The following is an 18,969-nucleotide window of genomic DNA, read 5'->3' on the forward strand; positions in this document are numbered from 1 at the left end:
CAACAAAATAAACACTTAGTGCATGGAAGAGTTATTTAATATGTGAGTTTTGATTCCTATTTATTTATTTATATTTCTTTTTTTTCTTTCTCTTCGTGTGTTTAGTATGTTGTATTTCGATGTAAGTTAAGTTTAAATAAAGAACATTTTTGGTTTCATTTTGTCCCATTTTTTCCATTGAGAAAGGCTCCCGGACGTGGGGTCGAAATATTCGGAGTGTGTTTGTTTAATTAAGTTTTTAGTTTGTTGTATTTATTCACTGTATCAAAATTAAAAGCCGTTTTTATTGCTTAATTTTTCGTAAAATGGAATGATTGTCTAATATTCTCTTTCGTGTTCGCTTTTTGCTCCTAAATTATGGATACCCCTTCAAATAGTCGAAAGTTTAATCTACCTGACTTTCTAAGCCATTGGTTCGCCCTATTAATGTCAAATAACAAAAGCTTTTAAATCACCCGTGAGAAGTCTTTTGAAAAATCCCTGGCTTTCAATATCATAACTGCCCAAGGCTTTGGATTGTTTGTTTTTCTTTCTACATTTTCTATTCCCTACTCAATAATGCTTTTAGCTTTTAATCTTACAAAACTCATTAAGGAAACCCAAGTTTCCGCTACTAATCCGATATGGCAATACTGAGACGGCTCCCCTTTTTTGAAATGATGGAGGAAAAAAACCATGTAAAAACACTCAAAAAGGATTCAGAAAAGCTTCTAAAATTGTTCAAGGTTCATTTGCATAGAAGCCTTGTCACGGGTTAAATAATTCAATAGAAGTTGGAAAGAGGTTCGTAAACAGAAACCAGGCCATGAACGTATTTTATCACAAAAGCTAAATGGAACAAAAACAATGCAAGATTACTAGAGAAAACGACCGAGAATTTACAGCTTCGGATAAGAAAAGTGATGGTCGGATCATAATTGTTATTAGTTGGAATTTAAAGGGGGTTTGGAAATCAAACAGATGGACAAGTACAATCCAATCGAAACAAAGCACATACTAAGATGGTGGCCAGGGGGACCGTCTAAACTTGCAATAATATTTACATTTCTACAATTGTGTCAGAACTTTTCATTCACAAGAAAAAAGGTTAGAAATAATTAAATTTTAACCTAAAGAGCAAGCAAAGGGCAATAAAAATCGAAATACAGCAACATATTCAAAGGTAGCGCCTTTGAAGATCTTCAGGTGAGGGTGGCCATATGCTAAAATCCTAAGAGTCAGTCTAAGAGTCAGTTCCCTCCTAATGAGAAAATTAGGGGATTTGTATGTGTTTTGCACCAAAGAAGAAAAACAAAACAACAATGAACAAAAGCTAGTAAACATTTTACATTTTATGTTTTGGAATAATCGACTTTGCAAAAATCAAATCATTGAAGGCAGGCACAACGTATCATAAAATGAGTATATCTCCAAGAAGGTATATTAAATTTATAGCAATAAAAACATGATGATGGCTTTAAAACAATGACATACCCAAGGAAATTCCAAGGAGACAGAAAGGGGAGGGATCAACAGCGGGATTCCCTTGCTCTCCATGTTTGACAATTATCCATAATCCCTTATAACCTTCTTATATTTTTCCCGCTTCTAAATTTTCAGGGAATTTATATCGTTGCCAAAAAGATGCCTCATTCGTCCAAGATACATTTCGGCTTACGTTCCTGGGGTGGCCATGAACCCCTATTACTCTAAACTCAGATAACTATATACAAATTATTTCTTTTCAAGACACAAAGGGTAGGGAAAAGAGGCGAAATAATTCAAATCTCCGAGGAAAGACCTGCATTCTCTTCAAAAATGGAATCGTGAGCCTACTTTCCTGTTTATACTAGCCCGCTTGCTTTCCCCACGCACAAAACTATTATGAGACTTAAGTATATAAAAAAAAACCTTAAAATCGCTTCAGGAGATTTGAAGGTTTAATACTTCGCTCAAAACCTAGATTCTATTTTTGTATAATAAAATATCGCCAAATACTAAAGGAAAATATATTAGTTTAATTCCAGGGCCTTAAATCTAACATATGAATAAGTTTGCTGGAATCTAAACTTCTCTTTGAGAACATCTCTGTGCAATGTTAAAAGAATATGTCTTTTTAAGTATTTTAAGTTTACCAAATACAGTTGCCTGCTAAAAGGATTTAGTACAGATGAAGCTGGATAACTCTTTACAAAATGTTCCTAGTACTGTGTTGTTTCTCAGCTTTTTCTTAGCAGATCTTAGATTTTATTTTTAAAGATAATCTCTTGGCGGTTCGAGCAGCTTGAGCATTACCGAGCAAAGCTACTATATGCATTCACGACATGACAGCGAAGCTGTTCTACTGCTCGAAAACCCTTTCCGAGAAAACCGCAATCCAAGATTTTGACCCTTGCTATTTCCGATATTACAAAGAATCTGGCAAAACTAAAAAAAAATCTTAATCTATATCTTTATATGACCAGGTAAGATGAAGCATTAAAAAAGTAGTTTTCAGTTAAAGAAAAATTAGAGAAAAAATACCCCAAAAATCTTAGGATAATTTTGCTCAAGTTTATCTCAAGCAAATAAGGGAATAGGCTAAATTGGTAGAACGGTAAGCTCATTTTTCATGTCCTTGTTTTTACTTCGATTGCAGGGTTATCCTAAGAGGACAAGACTTATAAACCGTCAAGTTTGTTGATAATTATTTTGTTTGTTGATTGAATTGTTTGTTCACCAGCAACAATATGTTTCTCAGGTCGTACCGAGTCCCCACATAGACTATTGAAAAGAGCGGAAAAACTATGTGAGATCTTATTTCCAGAATTCCGGTTCCAACGGAATAGGCCAATTTATATGTTCATATTTTTCGCCTTTTTTGTACTTATATTATTTCGAAGCATCTATGAAACTACCGGAATAAATAATGCAGTTTTAATATTTTAGACAAATTTTGCTTGCTGGGAACAGGTTACAAATGATCTACTCCTGTATCCATCCGCAAATTCAATTTGACTTCTTCCCTTTGTGTGTTTAATAATATCTTCTGTTTTCTTTGTTCAGTTGAGTAAATCCATTACAAAGTTGAATCTTATTTGATTCCTCTTGCTTTTATGCAATATGACTCTTTAAAAGTGGATTATGAATGTTGAGTGATACTATTTAGGAAAGTAAGGGTTTTTGTTCTATGATCTTTCAGATATTTTCCACTTTTTTAAAAGCTACATTCGTCAATAACTTTTTCTATTTTAAAGTTAAAATACGAGCACCTTTTACAGAATGTAAAAGGAAAAAAGAGTTTGGAATAGCAATAAAATATTCTATCAGTACGGAAAAGTATTTTTTTTTTATTATTTAAGCTGCAAAATGCCTACAGTATATACTTTGGTTTTATACAGAAAAAAAGTTGGTAAATTCACTCACAGAAAAATTATATCCATATCAAAAATATGCTTGACAACTTCATTTTCAAAAGCTCAAAATGTCAGGGCTTTATTAATCTTCCATTTCTTGTCAGGTGACATAGTTTTGTAGGTGTCATAAATTTGTCTTAATTAATCAACCTTTGACGAAATACTACATAATTATCTTTAAAATGCAGAAAAAAGCTTTGGCTTTCACTTGAAGTCAATATGCCACGACTTGATTAGCAATTATTATTTTATTGGAAAACTCCTGTGTTCTTAAACCCTGATTCAGCTGCTAACGTTTTCTTTTTATTAAGACGCTAAACAAATATTACTAATAGAATACTGCTGAAAGAGGACAATCTCTTGACGGATCGGAATTTCAGAAATAAAAAGGTAATCAATCATAAACAATAGGTTTACAATAAACTAGAAATAATTTAAAATGTATACAATGTTTCGTACCTTTTTCATAAGTTGATTTGTGATCATTATCCCGAGCATTGTCAGCAGCCAATTTCAACAGCCCTTGAATGTTGCACAGAAGGGTTTCTGTAGACGCAAGAACCAGACTAGGATCTGCAGCGGCGGCAGCACTTAACAGTGTAGAATAATTATATGCAGCAGCTGCAGCCATTGCCTGCTGTGGATTTGAGTTGCCAGCTACGCCAACATGGGATTTCTCACTAACAGGGGTTAAGACATGATCTTGCGCTACAGCATCGACTGCAGAAGGAATCAAAACTAAGTTTTGTATGCTCCCTAATAAGCAACCGAATTTTCAAATTTCTTATTCAATCTTCAAATACTTAATATTCTCATCCTCGGCTAATAAAAAAATAAAACTAACTATTTTACGTTGACATTCTACAAACGCAAAAGCAAACTTCGTCCCATTTAACTCAGCCCCATTGAATCCAACTCCTTTTTAACCCCCATGCAACTCAATCCCCTTTTAAATCAAACTACTACTAACTCAAATTACTACAACTTCTATTACCACAAATACCACTACAACTACTGCGTCTGAAGCAAGCATTACCACGCTTGAAGATATCGAAGAGAAAATTTGAGATAATCTTGAGGAGAAGCCTGAAAAACTGTCCTTAATGAACTCGAACTTCGGCAATACGCATTTTAGTGAAGTTTTCTACCGTCACCACTTAAGATGCGCCACCATGGCTTCATTAGCAATATTAGACCAATGGATTTTCTAATGAAAATGAGGTATTACTGTAATTCCTAAGGGAAAAGCTTAAAATGTGAGACACGCTTTATAACTAAGTACGGTGGCCTACATGTAGAGACGAAAATGAAGCAATGTCAAATAAAACTTGCGCTCCTCCAAACACACAAATACAGTTATCTCTGTGCACCTGTACATTTTTGCAATTTAGTGTTCATTCTACTATAATTATTTTTCCCCGTTTCTGTTTCAATTTCACTAACAAAAAACAGTCATAAGACAAAGCTATTTACTAGAAAAAAAGGGTACTCCTTTAGTATACCTACTCTTTTATATACTGCTAGTTTGGTTAATGCTAATGAAATAAAATAAAATAGGATGAATAAATTCCAGTTTAAAAACGAATTTTGGCTGTATATTTGTATATCAGGGGGGGGGGGGCAAATCATAGGAAATATTAAATACGTAACCTAACCTAGGTACCTTTTCCCCCCACAAACCCCAAAAAACAACACTTTAAATATCGTATACGCAATTAAAACCACGCTATACATTGTATTTCGTTACAGTCGTGTGTTGAATCATCCCGTAAAAACGGGTTTTTCATCGCGTTTCCAGTTTAAGATATATAGAAGAGTAGGTATACTAAAGGAGTACCAAAAAAAGAAATAAAAGTTACCTGTCTTTGTTTCGTGGTCGTCCTCCTGATCACTTGTTTCTGATTCTTCATTTTCATGGACTGGTGACCTTTCTTCAATACTGTTGCTATCCTCACCCCCTATACTTGACTCTTCGCATGTTCTTGATAAATTCAGGGCAGGACTATTCTCTCTTGAAGATGCTAAGGAAGTAAAAATTGATTTAGAAAAAAATAATACACCGAATTAATCCCCCCCTCCTTTCCTTTTGAAATCCTGAAACTGTACATACATAAATACTTTTGAGATAAACGGTACCACAGGCTGCATTACAAAAAGAACTTTCCATAGTTAGAACCTTACCCCCATAATGATTAACATTTCTCCTAAGTGGAATCTGGCCTCAACTTTGTCTATAGATACAGAGTGATATTTTACGGAGAGGTGTTATTGGTGTTTTTCAAGTGCTTTTTAGAGTTGGGGTCATTTATTTTTTCGTATTTTTTGGTTATAGAGAAATAATTCCATTAGCATTGTGGCCAAGCAGAGGATTAATTGATTGTTTGGTGGTTGAATAATTAACTGGTAGCTAGTTGGAAGTGACTTAGGTGATTTAAGTTGCAGGAAGCTAAACAGCAAATGACGAAAATTATTGATTATGTTTCACTAAACTTAATTGAAATTAACAAGGTAGCTACAAAAACAAACAAAAAAAGTTTTTGAACAGAAGGAGAAACTGAATGACCTGCTTTTCGGCTAGTCAAAGCACTAATTTTAGTTTAACCGTGATTATATCTTCTAAGTAATATTCATACCATGACTTAGCTGAAATAATTCGAGGCGGGGTTAGTCACATCTTTGTCTCAAAACACTGGATTTAAATATAAGAAAGAGAAAAAACTCGTGCAGTGAGAAACAAAGGAAGCAAGTAGATAATACTCCTTTGTTTAAAGCGGAATAGAATTAACTCAGCTAGGGGTCAAGTTGAATCAAATTTTCATCGTCCAATCAACGAAAGGTGCCGAAAAAGGCAATGAAATACTTTTATCTCATTTACAAAGTAATATGTTGCTATTTCGCTATTCATTGAACTTCGTCAACACAGTTAGTGGTCTGAAATACATGCCAAAACGAATCCATATACCAACGAGATCACTGTGAAGATGCTGAGATTCCTGGCGGGTAGCCAAATGTTATTACTCCTTTTAGAGAGTACTTTTCAACGATACTCATGGGTCGGGCTAGTGCTAAGAGTTATGTTGACATTGGGTAAACGTGAGATACTACCATGTACGTATTGCTTTATAGGACTCTATGAGACCTTATGGATTTTCTATGGGACACTTAATAAAGTCCTTCTTTTCTTTTAATATTTCAGGAGGGGAAAAACAGTGATCGGTGACACTATCTGACTCTTATATTTGGCCGGAAAAAGGAAATTGGTGGAATTCCTTTTCTATCACAAGATAACCTGAAAAGGAGTTTTAGCACCGCCTATGCCATGTTTGAGGCTGCTCAGTATGTGAACACTTGCTTTGGCATCTTAACTTAAATAAGTTTAACTACTTCTCTGATCAACTCACTAATCAAACTTTAATTTTTCTATGAAGCAATGTTTATCTGAAAGCTGTCTTGCGCAGGTTATAGCCTTGGTAATGTACTTTCATTGTTTCTAGTTGGTATTGCTGCAAAATTTGCTCGGAGAAAACAATATCCAAAATAATTTTTTATTTGAAGCCGATTACTAAGATGGAACATTTTTGGAGGTTGATCCCCTGACTATAAAAACATTAGTTACTTGCTTCAAATATGAACGAGGTTTTAATTTTTTATCATTTTTAAATGCTACGATCAAACCACCAGATGCCTACTTTTTCATTTACTCAATCAAAAAGAACTTCAGCCACATCTCTTTCTCTCACATTCTGTTTCTCTTGTATAATTGCAATTTTTGTTTATTTACTTTACGTATTGCAGTTAAAAGTGTTTTTTTTTTTTTTGTGGGAAGGTGAGGTATATTTCCCAGTAAACATTTTGTTGTATTTTGCTTTTTACTGCACTTTGCTTCCAATTTAGATTATGAAGTCGTAATTTATTGAGTCGACCCGAACGTCGCTTTCAATGTATTTCATAAAAAAAAATGGTACCATATAAAATGATACCACAATGTTTTTTTTTATTTTTCATTGGAATCTGCTTCACTTTTTTCAGCATATTACTGTAACTGGTGTCATTATTTTTATCACTGCTGTTTCAAATACAGTGGTTTGATTCTATGCAGATTATTGAGCCTTTGGGGCACTTACCCAAATATTTAAAAATGAACTAATAAAATTCAACTGCAATTGAGTCTGATCGGTACTGTTCTATTAGCTGTAAAACACGCGAGAAATGATGTTGGGTTAATGCTAATGAAATAAAACAAAATAGGATAAGAATATACCTTAGAAACAAATTTCGGCTATATATTTGCACATTAGGTGGGTGGGGTTAAAGCATAACATATATATAAAAACATAACCTAACCTAGCCTAGTTACCTTTTCCCCCCTAAACCCTAAAACAGTAAAGTTTAAATATAGTTGCCCGAGTGAGAAACCCCTTGTTTATACAGCGTCAGATAGGAAAACGTCGGTTGATGCCTAATTGATCTTTGCTTTTCTTGGGTGGCTTTCTCGCGTGTTTTACAGCTAATAGAACTGTACCGTCTGGTTTTATCTAGCCCATACGTTTTTTTTTTTTTTGGGGGGGGAGGGTTAGGATACATATAACTGGACTCATTTTCAGCCCAGTTGTAGTACTATTGTTCATAATATGTTGATTCTTTCCAACAGATGCACAGTTGTCTAATTACTAAATGATTATCTCATCTAGAGAAATTAGGGGGAGCAAGGGACATTGTCCCTCTAGATTTTATCCCCCGTAGTTTTTGAAAAATACCTTTTTTTCGTATCTTCACTGAAAAATGCCTTTTTTGGCTTTTCCACTGAAAAAAACAGCAAAAATTGCCCCCCCCCTTTGGATTTAAAAAATACATTCTCCCCTCCTAATTTTCGTGAATTGACACTACTGATATGGAAGGAGATGTCATAACATTTTTGAGATTTAGGGGTTACTGGCCTGAAAATTCTCCTATGTCTGAGTCCAAATTGTATTGAAAAGGAAACTCAGAAAGTAACATCAGTACTTGCATGTTCCAGCTTAATCCTCTTCAATTCCGTTCCAAATAAAGGTTGCTCCTGACTCAACAAGCGCCTGATAAGTAAAAACTTTACCAGATTTACTTATGTCTAACTAGTGCAAAAAATATTAGTATTTTAACTTACCCTCACCTGCATTTCTTTCACCTTTGCTTGAGTGAGAAGTAGCTTGCTGAGGAGCACTGCAGTCTGTCTTCTCTTCCTTCAACCTAGATTTTAAAATGTTAATGTCTATCTATGTAAGATTAAAAAATACAATCTGTATGCATGAGATATTCAAGAATATTAATAGGAGAGTCAGCCATTACATACTTTCGAGAGATGAAAGGAAATAAAAGTGATTGAGCTTGAAAGCCTAATTTAGTTGAGTTTCTATTCAAAGGGGCTTTTTCGTCTCAATCGGTAGAAAGGTGGTTTAAGGTTACCTAGCTTCTATCTACGGGAACGTCAGCTACTCACTGTGGGTGTTTATGTTATCTTTAGAGCAATAGTTGAAAGGTGACTGTTGTCTAACAGTTTGTATGTAAATGCAAACATAGTATCCTCAAAATAAAATACTACAAGGAAAAAGTTGAAAAATAGTACAAGTTTGCAAAAAAGGAAATTCAACAGAACAATAAACCAAAACAATATTGTCCTCACTTAAGTGAATAAAAGCGTACAAAAATTGTCCTCTCTCTTTGGATGCTAAAAAAGTGCTCTTCCAAATACAATGGATACTTTACTTGAGTAAGTTGAAGTATTTTGGATGTTGAAATATTGAATATTTTCTTAAAACTCTTTGGAGAATATTAAAAAAAAACCTGAATATTTTCTTTAAGCTTAAATATAAGTTCAAATAGAGATACAAATCCTTTTAATAGACAGTGATTTTCGCAACCAGTGATAAAATTTCACAAAAAAATACTATAAATTTCGGTTACATATGCAGTGACCGTCATCAGTTTTACTACTGATGACGGTCACTGCATCTGTAACCGAAAAATCTAGTTTTTTTTTGCGAAATTTTATCACTGTTTGTGAAAATTACTGTCTATTAGAAGGATTTTATCCCTATTTGAACTTTTATTTATCGTCATGGAAAGTCAGTGTGGTCTTCGAAATTATATACGTTTCTTTAAGCTTTTTAAAAATTGCATGGAGGTGGCTGAGGGAGATATTAAGTAGTCTTTTGCGTTGACGTTACGTGGAATAACCTTGTGACAAATTCAGTGGTAGTAACGCACATTTTGAATCGAATAAGCATCAACATATTGTGGACATTAAAGAAAAACAGTAAAGGAGCTGAATTCTGAATAAGTATACTCTTTATTTGTTTATTGCTTTTTTTTGTCATGGGGATTGGAATTTTTTTTACCTAGACATAGTCAATTATCACAACCCAGTCATGTTTTTGAATCAACAATCATTGCCGCTGCAATTGAAGCTTCTGGTCACAGTAATGTACTTTCCTAACATTTATTCTTTCACGCCACTTTCAAGTTTGAAGGGATCAAAAATTTTTATTTCAGTAATTAAAACCTATTAAGAGTTTCTTAATTGTGCTAGCTCTTGTCTCCAGGAGCAATGGAAATTCAATACAATGCCGAGTCTTTCCAAAGTATCCATTGGACTCCATATATTTTAAAATGTACTAATTTAGCTAGTCAATCCCGTCGGGAGAATTGGATGTCATCAGATAGTGTACGATGTCTTTGCGAACCATGGAGTATTATATTTGCTGGAAACTTTGATATTTCCCCGCTAATAAGTTCATCAAAAACATTGCCTGGCTCAATTAAATTGCCCCAAGTCCTTTGGGACTAAAACCTATACAGACAAAAAAGAAAACTTGATTAAGCACTTCTAGTAAATGCTAAAATGAAACGTGAAAAAATTGGAATTTTAAGGCGTAAATTAGACTAGAAATTTGGCTGTCAAAGTAGATTAATATCAATTAATTGCCTTTCTCTGAAAAAAGACCTTGATATTTGAAGAACCAAATAATATATCCTGGGTCGATTTGAATTTATAATATAAGTAGCATTTGTTAGTGAATTTGCTATAGTAAGTTTTTTTTAGCAAATTTTTTTTTGCTGTTTTTTATTCTGTATAAGTTATAAAGAAATCATGTTCTTCTTAGATATCTCAATGGTAGGAAACTTCTTTCACATCATATAATCTTTTCAGCAGGATTTATAATTTCATCTCGAAAACTGGACAACAACAAGATTGCATATTTAGCTCAAGTTTCTTTTAGTTTTCTCATGAGAATGCCACCAAAATGATACGTAAAGTAAGTAAATTTCCAAATAAAGTTAGTAGTAATATTCGTGTTGATCAAATTCGTACTGATCAAGTTTATACTTCAATTCCAGTAGCTACAAAAAAGCTTGTGATAAACTAGCTGTCTTCTCCTTATTTTGCCTGATGAAATGTTGAACCTAACGCTCTACTGGTGTTCAACCATGTCCAAATTTTTCAATTGTTTTCTCAAAAGACTCTACAACGAAGTAGCCCTTCAAAAACGGGACCGATGGAAGGGATGATTAGGTTGTAAGAAATCTGCTTAAACCAGAACTGTCATATTTTACTCTCATTAAAACTTCGCTATTACGCTTTAATAAGTAAATATTCCATATATTTGCATCCTCATCAATCAAAATTCTGTTTGTTTAATTTATATTTAATAAGAATTTCTTTTGATGGAAAATTAGATCTACTCCGAAGTTTGTAGTTCAGGGGAAAGCTTCAATTTCAAATTGATAACAGGGGAGGAAATAACAATAGATTAGGTCTATTTCGAGAAGCGTAATTGTAAGAAAATCAGAAGTTAAGATTTGTTGACTATTTTCCATGGTGACTAGACAATGTCTCTTACCGGTGGAATTCATTTGATTAAAGGTTGAGTCTCCCAATTTACTGCTTGCATAGGGACCATATAGTAAAATAAACAAATAAATTCAGTTCTAGGAAATTTTGGAAGATATTGTTGCCTGGACAACAAACAAATGGCTATATGAAGCCACCGTGTGTCTCAACGTAAAAACCAACATTTAGACTTAAATAAACAAAGACTCTAATGGGAAATATTTCACACGATAATTAAAGCACGAAGCAAAAAAAAAAGGAAAAAGCTATTAAGACTCTTGGTTGTTTATGTTAGACAAGTAGATGACAACTTTAATATTCAGATCTTGCAGTGTCAAATCATTTATGACCAGGGCCGTATCCCGGATTTTTTTTGGAGGAGGTTTTACTCGATTTTTTTTTGGGGGGGGGGGGGATTACACAAAAAAACTAAAAAAACACATACAAAATTTGTTTATGTCCATTTTAGTTATGTTTTTACGAGTGAGACAAGCATTTCGGGGGGGGGAGTTCAATCCCCCAACTCCCCCCTTGGATACGGCCATGTTTATGACTGACTGTTCAGGGTCCTGATGAAACTCAGAGCAGGAATAAGGTTAACTTGCAGATGTCGTTAAGGCATAGTGAAAACAATACTTAATTTAAGGTGTCATGTCAAGGCCGTATCCAGGGGGTTGGGGGGTTACCCGGTTTGAACCCCCCCCCCTAAATTTTTGACCGAGTCGAAAATTAGTCGAAAATTAGTAAAATCTTAGTAAAAATTAGTAAAATTAGTAAAATTAGTCGAAAACCGAGTCGAAAATTAGTACCCCCCCCCCGAACAAAAATCCTGGATCCACTCTTGTGTTAAGTCGAAAATAAGGGAACAAGAAAAAAGTATTCTTACTACTGACGGGATGCTACCATTTCGACTAACCGTCACAAGCACTAAACGTCATAACATCTAAAAGCAAAATCCGTCAGAACCACTAACCGTCATAACATCTAAGAAAATTTATAAGGTTATTATAATAGTAATAAGCATATAATAGTTTAGCAACAAATTTTGGCTAAATATTTGCACATCAGGGGTGGGGGTAAAGCATAGCATAAACCAAATACGTAACCTAACCAAACCTAGGTAGCTTTTCCCCCCTAAACCACGAAAAACTAAAGTTTTCAAATTTTAGATGTTATGACGGTTAGGGGTTCTGACGGATTTTTTGTCGATGTTATGACGGATTTTGTAGACGAAATGACGTTAGTATTCCTGACGCTTAGATGCTATGACCCCTTCCCCTACTGATATTATTGCTATAAGGGAAATGGGTGGTTGGTGACTTTGTAAATCAAGGACTGCTTTTGAGCTGAGCCTCAGGCCACCAAGTGGTTGCTTGACTATAGTTGAGACAATTCAATTAATAACAGCATATGTTTCTTACAAAGACTGAGATTAAAAAGAAGGGAAATACATCAAAGTTGATTTTTCAGCCGTCTAATAACAGGTATACAATTTCAGGAGAGGAAGATATACAGCACCCAATTCCTCACCTTAACAAAGTAGCTAGGCTACTATAGTTAATCTACTAATCTACACACGTATGCAAACGAGCTACACTAACCAATGACAGCCTATCTTTGAATCACGTTTTTTCTATATTTCAATCGGCCCTTGTAGGTGGAGACAGTTAGACCAGTCACCCCTCCCCCTTATTCAATTTTATGTTGGCAAAGTTGCAAATTTTCTACCAATCTGTAAAGATGATGCTTTCTGGGAAACCTTTTTGAGAAAGTTTGTCGCCTCCTGCCCCCTATGAAAATAGGGCAAGTACTATTGTACGACCAGCAATTTGTTTTATTGCATAACAACATTTAGTAAATTTAATCAGCAAAAGTTGCAGATATGTTTTAACTATCGTTCTGAATTTCTTTTCCACAATAATGTATCAAAACTTTTCAGTATACATAAAGGAAACAAAATATTTCACCCATACAAAAATATTTGTAAATATAGAAAAACATGGAAAGCCAAAATATAGAAAAGAAAAAAAAATAATTTGGAACAGCAACAAATTTTCATTGAAAATAGAGACATAACAATGCAAATAAATATAGATGCCAAAAGAGTTGTTGTTCACAAAGAAATATATAATTTAAAAGTCATTTAGGACAAAAAAATTGTTTTCAGGAAAAGAATATTGACAAATTTTGTCAAGAGATGACATCTCTATGACACCCCTAATCATAGAGAGTCAGAATGGGCATTGTGAGAGAGAAGTTCTTTCAACAACGCCTTTGAAATGTTTCTTCTTTCTTGTCACCTGCCCAAGAGAAACTCTTGATTTCTTTTGGGAACTCTCAAACATAAAAACGAGTAAACAATAATAGTCTAACAGTAACAGCAATAAATGATAATAGAAATGACAATAGTTATAATGTTAATAATAAATACAGGGTTTCTCAATAGTGAGCATATTCAACCGTGGGCCGAAGCCAGGGACTATCCCTAAATTTGCTCCCAAAGATTTCGTCATTTAGTTCACAAAATTAAACATAAAATTTACATAAAATTGAATCGGAAAACTCCCCCTGGAAACGTGTATATAAGTAAAAATCTTTAGAGAGGTATTCCCTCCCCTGCTCCCAATCGAGTTATGCCACCTCATGAAAGGCACTGCATAAACGCCACCGTTTGTCCCTGTAATAATTCATGTTCACGCTTTTTGTTTACATACTCTGTGCTTCTGTTTGAGCTAGTAGTATAATTAATATCCCTGAAACAACTGAAAGATGACGAAACATATTCCTGTGAAGGGTGAATAGCGGAAGGTTCCCTTCAATCTCGCCCGTGTGACAAGGAAATGGACTGGTTATGACGGTCGACTGATTGAGTATCTAGTTTTTTAGGCCAAAATAAAAGAGGATTTTCTAAAACTCAAACCCCAATTCAATTCCCGCTCGAAAATAAATTCATCTGCATACTGTAATGGCCGATTCAAGCCCATCAAACTTTTTGAATGTTTTGTAATAATTGTTCACTCAACTGAAAAAACAAACGTCACAAAAGATTGAGGACTCGGTTATGTAGACATGCAAAGAATATTCCTAAGTTCCATTCTTAAACCGTTGGTGATCTAGGTTAGGGACTTAAATTTCCTGAGATAGGAATATTCTAAATAGGTGATCTAAGTTTTTGGTTTTGTTTGCATGCAGGCCAAACCAATGCGACATTTCTATGACAGATGGGCAAATAGATATGTTTTTTGGGCAAAAGTTTGGACATGCAAAGAGGTAAAGAATATTCCGTTTAAAGTTTTTCTTTTGCCGTCAAAAAGTGAAATTGGTTTTTGTGTCTATGTTAACTTCACTGCGGCCAAAATCCTCACGTAAAGCGAGGAAAATTTCACTGCATAGCGATGCTTCCCGATACTTATTAATTTCAACTAATAATTAAAAAGTTATTTTATATCATAGGCAGCACAATAGCGCTGCCTAAGTAAAAAACCATGTTGGCACAAGATATTATTTATTTATTTTTTTTATTCTTTAGACCAGGGCACTTCGTATCAGAGGAGTTGTCGTAGAAACTTGGAAAAGGGCTCATTCGCTAGGAAATTGGAATGGTTAGTGCCCTTTTTAATAGTCGAAAGTGACTGGAAGGCAACTAATACCCCTCCCATGCCCACCATTTCCCCAAACACATCCAATAAAAATTTTGAGATTGCCATTTTGTTCAGCGTAGTTGATTTCCACATGAAAATTATGTTTTTGAGGAGGACACTCCCCCACAGCCCTCGGGGCAAGGATTGTAAGTTATGCCCTAGGGGCATATAAGGTTCTTATAAAAAGGTTTGTCGTAAAAACTTCAAAAAGGGCTCATTCGATTGGAAATTAAAAGGACTAGTGCCCTTTTTAATAGTCGAAAGTGATTGGAGGGTAACTACCCCCCTCTCACGCCCGCCTTTTCCCCAAACACATCTAATCAAAATTTTGAGATAGCCATTTTGTTCAACGTAGTTGAAAGTTCTGGGAATTAGATCTTTGAGGATGACAACCCCCCCCACAGTCCGCAGGGCAAGGGTTGTAAGTTATGCCCTGGGAGCATATAAGGTTTTTATAGAAAGATTTGTCGTAGAAACTTGAAAAGGGGCCGATTCGATTCGAAATTCAAAGGGCTAGTGCCCTTTTAAATAGGCGAAGTGATTGGAGGGCTACTCACCCTCCTCTCACACCGATCTTTTCCCCAAACACATCCAATCAAAATATTTAGAAAGCCATTTTGTTAAACGTAGTTAAAAGTTTTAGAAATTAGGTCTTTGGGGATGATAACCCTCTCAGAGCCCCCGGGGCCGGGATGGTAAGATATGCTCTGGGCGCATATAAGGTTTTTATAGATATTGATGTTGTAGAAACTTCAAAAAGGGATCATTCGATTAAAAATTTGAAGGGCTTGTGCCCTTTTTAATAGTCGAAAGTGATTGGAGGATAAATAGCATCTCTCTTACCCCCACCATTTCCCCAAAGACATCCAACCCAAATTTTGTGACAGCCATTTTGTTCGACGTAGGTAAAAAGTCCGGAAATTATGTTTTTGAAGATGACACTCCCCCCGCTACAGCCCTCAGGGCATAGGTTGTAAGTTATGCCCTGCGCGCATATAAGGTTTTTTTTTTATAGAAAGCGTTGTCGTAGAAACTTCAAAAAGAATCATTCGAATGGAAATTGAAACGGCTAGTGCCCTTTTTAATAGTTAAAAGGGATTTGGGGCATGTATAAGTGATTGGGGGTTATGCCCTGGGGCATATAAGGTTTTTGTTAAAAGCTTTGTCGTAGAAACTTCAAAAAGGCTCTTTCGATTAGAAGTTGAAAGGGCTACCTTTTTTAATAGTTGAAAGTGATTGAAGAGCAACTAACGCCCCTCTGACGCCCACCACTTCTCCAAACACATCCAATTAAAATTTTGAGATAGCCATTTTGATTAACGTAGTTGAAAGTTATGGAAATTAGGTCTTTGAGGATGACAACCCCCTCACAACCCTCAGGTCAAGGGTTGTATTTTATGCCCTGGGGGCATATAAGATGTTTATAGAAAGCGTTGTCGTAGTGACTCAAAAAGGGCTCATTCGATTGGAAATTGAAGGGGCTAGTGCTCTTTTTAATAGTCAAAAGTGATTGGAAAGCTTGACATTTTTATAGTAAAGATCGATGTGGTTATAATGTATTATATTTTTTTGTTGTTGTTTAGACCAGGGCACTTCGTATCGAAGGAGCTATTGTAGGCACTTTGAAAAGGGCTCATTCGATTGAAAACAGAAAGGGCTGATGCCCTTTTTAATAGTCGAAAGTAATTAGAGGCCAACTAGTCACCCTCCCACGCCCACCCTCCCTTTTGCCCATTATGTTTAAAAACTAAATGTTGCATTAAGATTAAATTAAAATGCAGTGTGTTAATGCTAATTACCAATAAGGCATCTCAGCAGTATGCCAAGAACGACTGAGGGTATTATGTTCAAACTTTCGGGATTACTTCTGCTCTTAAAATTTAACCAAATCAAAATAGCGTAAGTTTATCCTAGCTATCAAAGAAAGTAAACAGATTTCTTTTGCGAATGGTATCAAGTTTTCTATTTCAGGTGAACTATAGGAGGTATGAAACTAAATTAAACCCTACTATTTGTGTCCAAATTAAAAGGATGTATGTTGTTAAAAATAGCTGAAAATTTTTCTCCAGCATACAAATAGCAAGCCAAACTATAAAGTCTTAAAACAAACCAAAAAGATTTAAAGAATTGTTTTCTTTTTCCCTGGAAAGACTATGTCAATATAAAACGAACAGAAATTAATTAGAAAAACGTTTTCCACAAAATAAGTTTTTCAAAGAAAAGTAAAGAACTCCATTAAACCAAAAATGAGCAAAAATAAAATAATCTACCAAGCGTGAAACTACCACAAATCAACATCGATAAATAAATGAAACCCAAAACAAACAGAAATTACGATAAATAACCCAGTCAAACTCAAAACGAGTAGAAATTAACATGAGTAGGGTTAAAAGCCCCTATGCCATCCCAAGGCCAGAATATAGTTTGCACCTTACTGAAAAAATACAAATGAATGTGCATTGTCAGTTTAATATACATATACTAATATTTAGTAATCAAAATGTTAATATTATTTGATTTTATAAAAGTTATAAAAGTAAAACATTTATATATTTTCAGTAAAGTGCAAATTATGTTTTGGTCTTGGGAAGGCATAGGGATTTTGAGCCCTACTCCTGTTAATTTCTGCTTGTTTTGAGTTTGACTCGGTTAATTATTGTAATTTCTCTTCGTTTGTGGTTCCATTTATTTATCGATGCTGATTTGTTGTAGTTTCACGCTTGGTAGATTATTTTATATTATTTTTGCTCATTTCTGGTTTAGTGGAATTATTTACTTTTCATTGAAAAACTGATTTTTAGGAAAAGTTTTTTTTAATTAATTAATAATAAAGAGAGATCACACAGAAGGATTCAAAAATTAAAATTAAGATTCCTAGTAAGCATTTAATATAAGAAAAAACTACTCCACACAAGGATTACTCCACACAGATTGCAATCGGAAATTGTGCAATATAATCTATCTTCGCTGAAAAGAGAGGGGAATTGAACAAGTATTACAGTACTTACTTTGCGTGTGGGATTTAACTACTGTAGTTCTAGTACAGTCAATATAAGGTTTGACCGCAAAAAAATTGCAACAGAAATGATTTTTACACCATCTTGTAGAGAAAAAAAAACTGTACAACATATCAAAAGTTGAGAAACCTAGCGGGGTGCAAATTTTGTATTTTTTAGCGTTTTGTGTTTTATTTTTCGTTTTTAAGCCTAAATTTTCGATTTTCTCAAGGCTTAGAGTTTACTTCATGGGAAACACATTTCTGATGTAGTTTTATGTGCTGAACTCGAATATTACATCAGATTTAAGATACGGTTAACCAAAAGTGTTTCACATTCATCACCATTCACGAAGTTCGCGATTCTATTATAACATAGTCGTTTGACCACATTTCTTGAGTAGTTTGATGCGATGAACTCGAATATCACATCAGATCAAGGATATGTTCAACCGACAGTGTTTCACATTCATCACCAAAAGGTTTCTTCAAAATAATCAATCATCTCTTAATGTATTAACTTACTAAAATCACAGGTAACAAAAATCACATTGGTAAAAGGCAGGCAACTTTTCAAATGACTTGCGACATTAATCACTGGCAGTGTAGTTTGAAACTTCGTCGTCGAGATCGTCGATGAGATCTTCTGATTTGGGAGAATTATCACATTCTGCTCCCTGACAAGTTTTGCACGCGAGAGTGCAAGACATGCCGTTTCTGACACAAGTGCACCGAGCAGAGGTGCAGTTTGAACGGCAGGAACACTTAACAATCTTAAGAAGTTGGGGAGGTGCTGGGGGTAGGTCCGTCCTCACAGGGTATAATGTACCATTTCGGTCCTTCCAGCCCCACTCTTGAGGGTCCAATCCTAGATTACGGTCGTCATTCCAGGCGTGTACCTGAAAGTAAACTCTATAGCTGTGAAATGCTGCAGAGTTGGATGTGGGAGGTAGCTGCTCTGGGTGAACAAAAGCCGTTGCTGTGACGAGCTTTCTTTCGAAGAGCTGCTTTCGAAGCTCGTTCAGATTTCCCCCTTCTTTCCACCATATATTATAAGAAGTGCGTCTTCTCCGGCTTCCTTGACTTCGATTT

The 18,969-nt window shown here is 34.9% G+C and overlaps 1 protein-coding gene across 3 annotated transcripts in view; it reads right to left on the minus strand.

Moving 5' to 3' along the window:
* Nucleotides 1–18,969, minus strand: part of dac (dachshund family transcription factor) — a 141,705-nt gene that overhangs the window by 76,149 nt on the left and 46,587 nt on the right. For 2 of the 3 annotated variants that reach the window (XM_089099574.1, XM_089099572.1), the window contains exons 5-7: nucleotides 8,518–8,600; nucleotides 5,234–5,395; nucleotides 3,834–4,094 (exon numbers count right to left, since the gene is read on the minus strand). In XM_089099574.1, coding sequence (XP_088955700.1) covers nucleotides 3,834–4,094; nucleotides 5,234–5,395; nucleotides 8,518–8,600 — 506 coding nt within the window. The remainder of the gene's footprint in view (nucleotides 1–3,833; nucleotides 4,095–5,233; nucleotides 5,396–8,517; nucleotides 8,601–18,969) is intronic. The other variant, XM_089099573.1, reaches the window with a different exon arrangement.

The sequence above is a fragment of the Artemia sp. Qi Xiang Cuo genome, chromosome 13 (genome assembly GCF_049724085.1).
Source record: "Artemia sp. Qi Xiang Cuo chromosome 13, ASM4972408v1, whole genome shotgun sequence".
NCBI lineage: Eukaryota > Metazoa > Arthropoda > Branchiopoda > Anostraca > Artemiidae > Artemia > Artemia sp. Qi Xiang Cuo.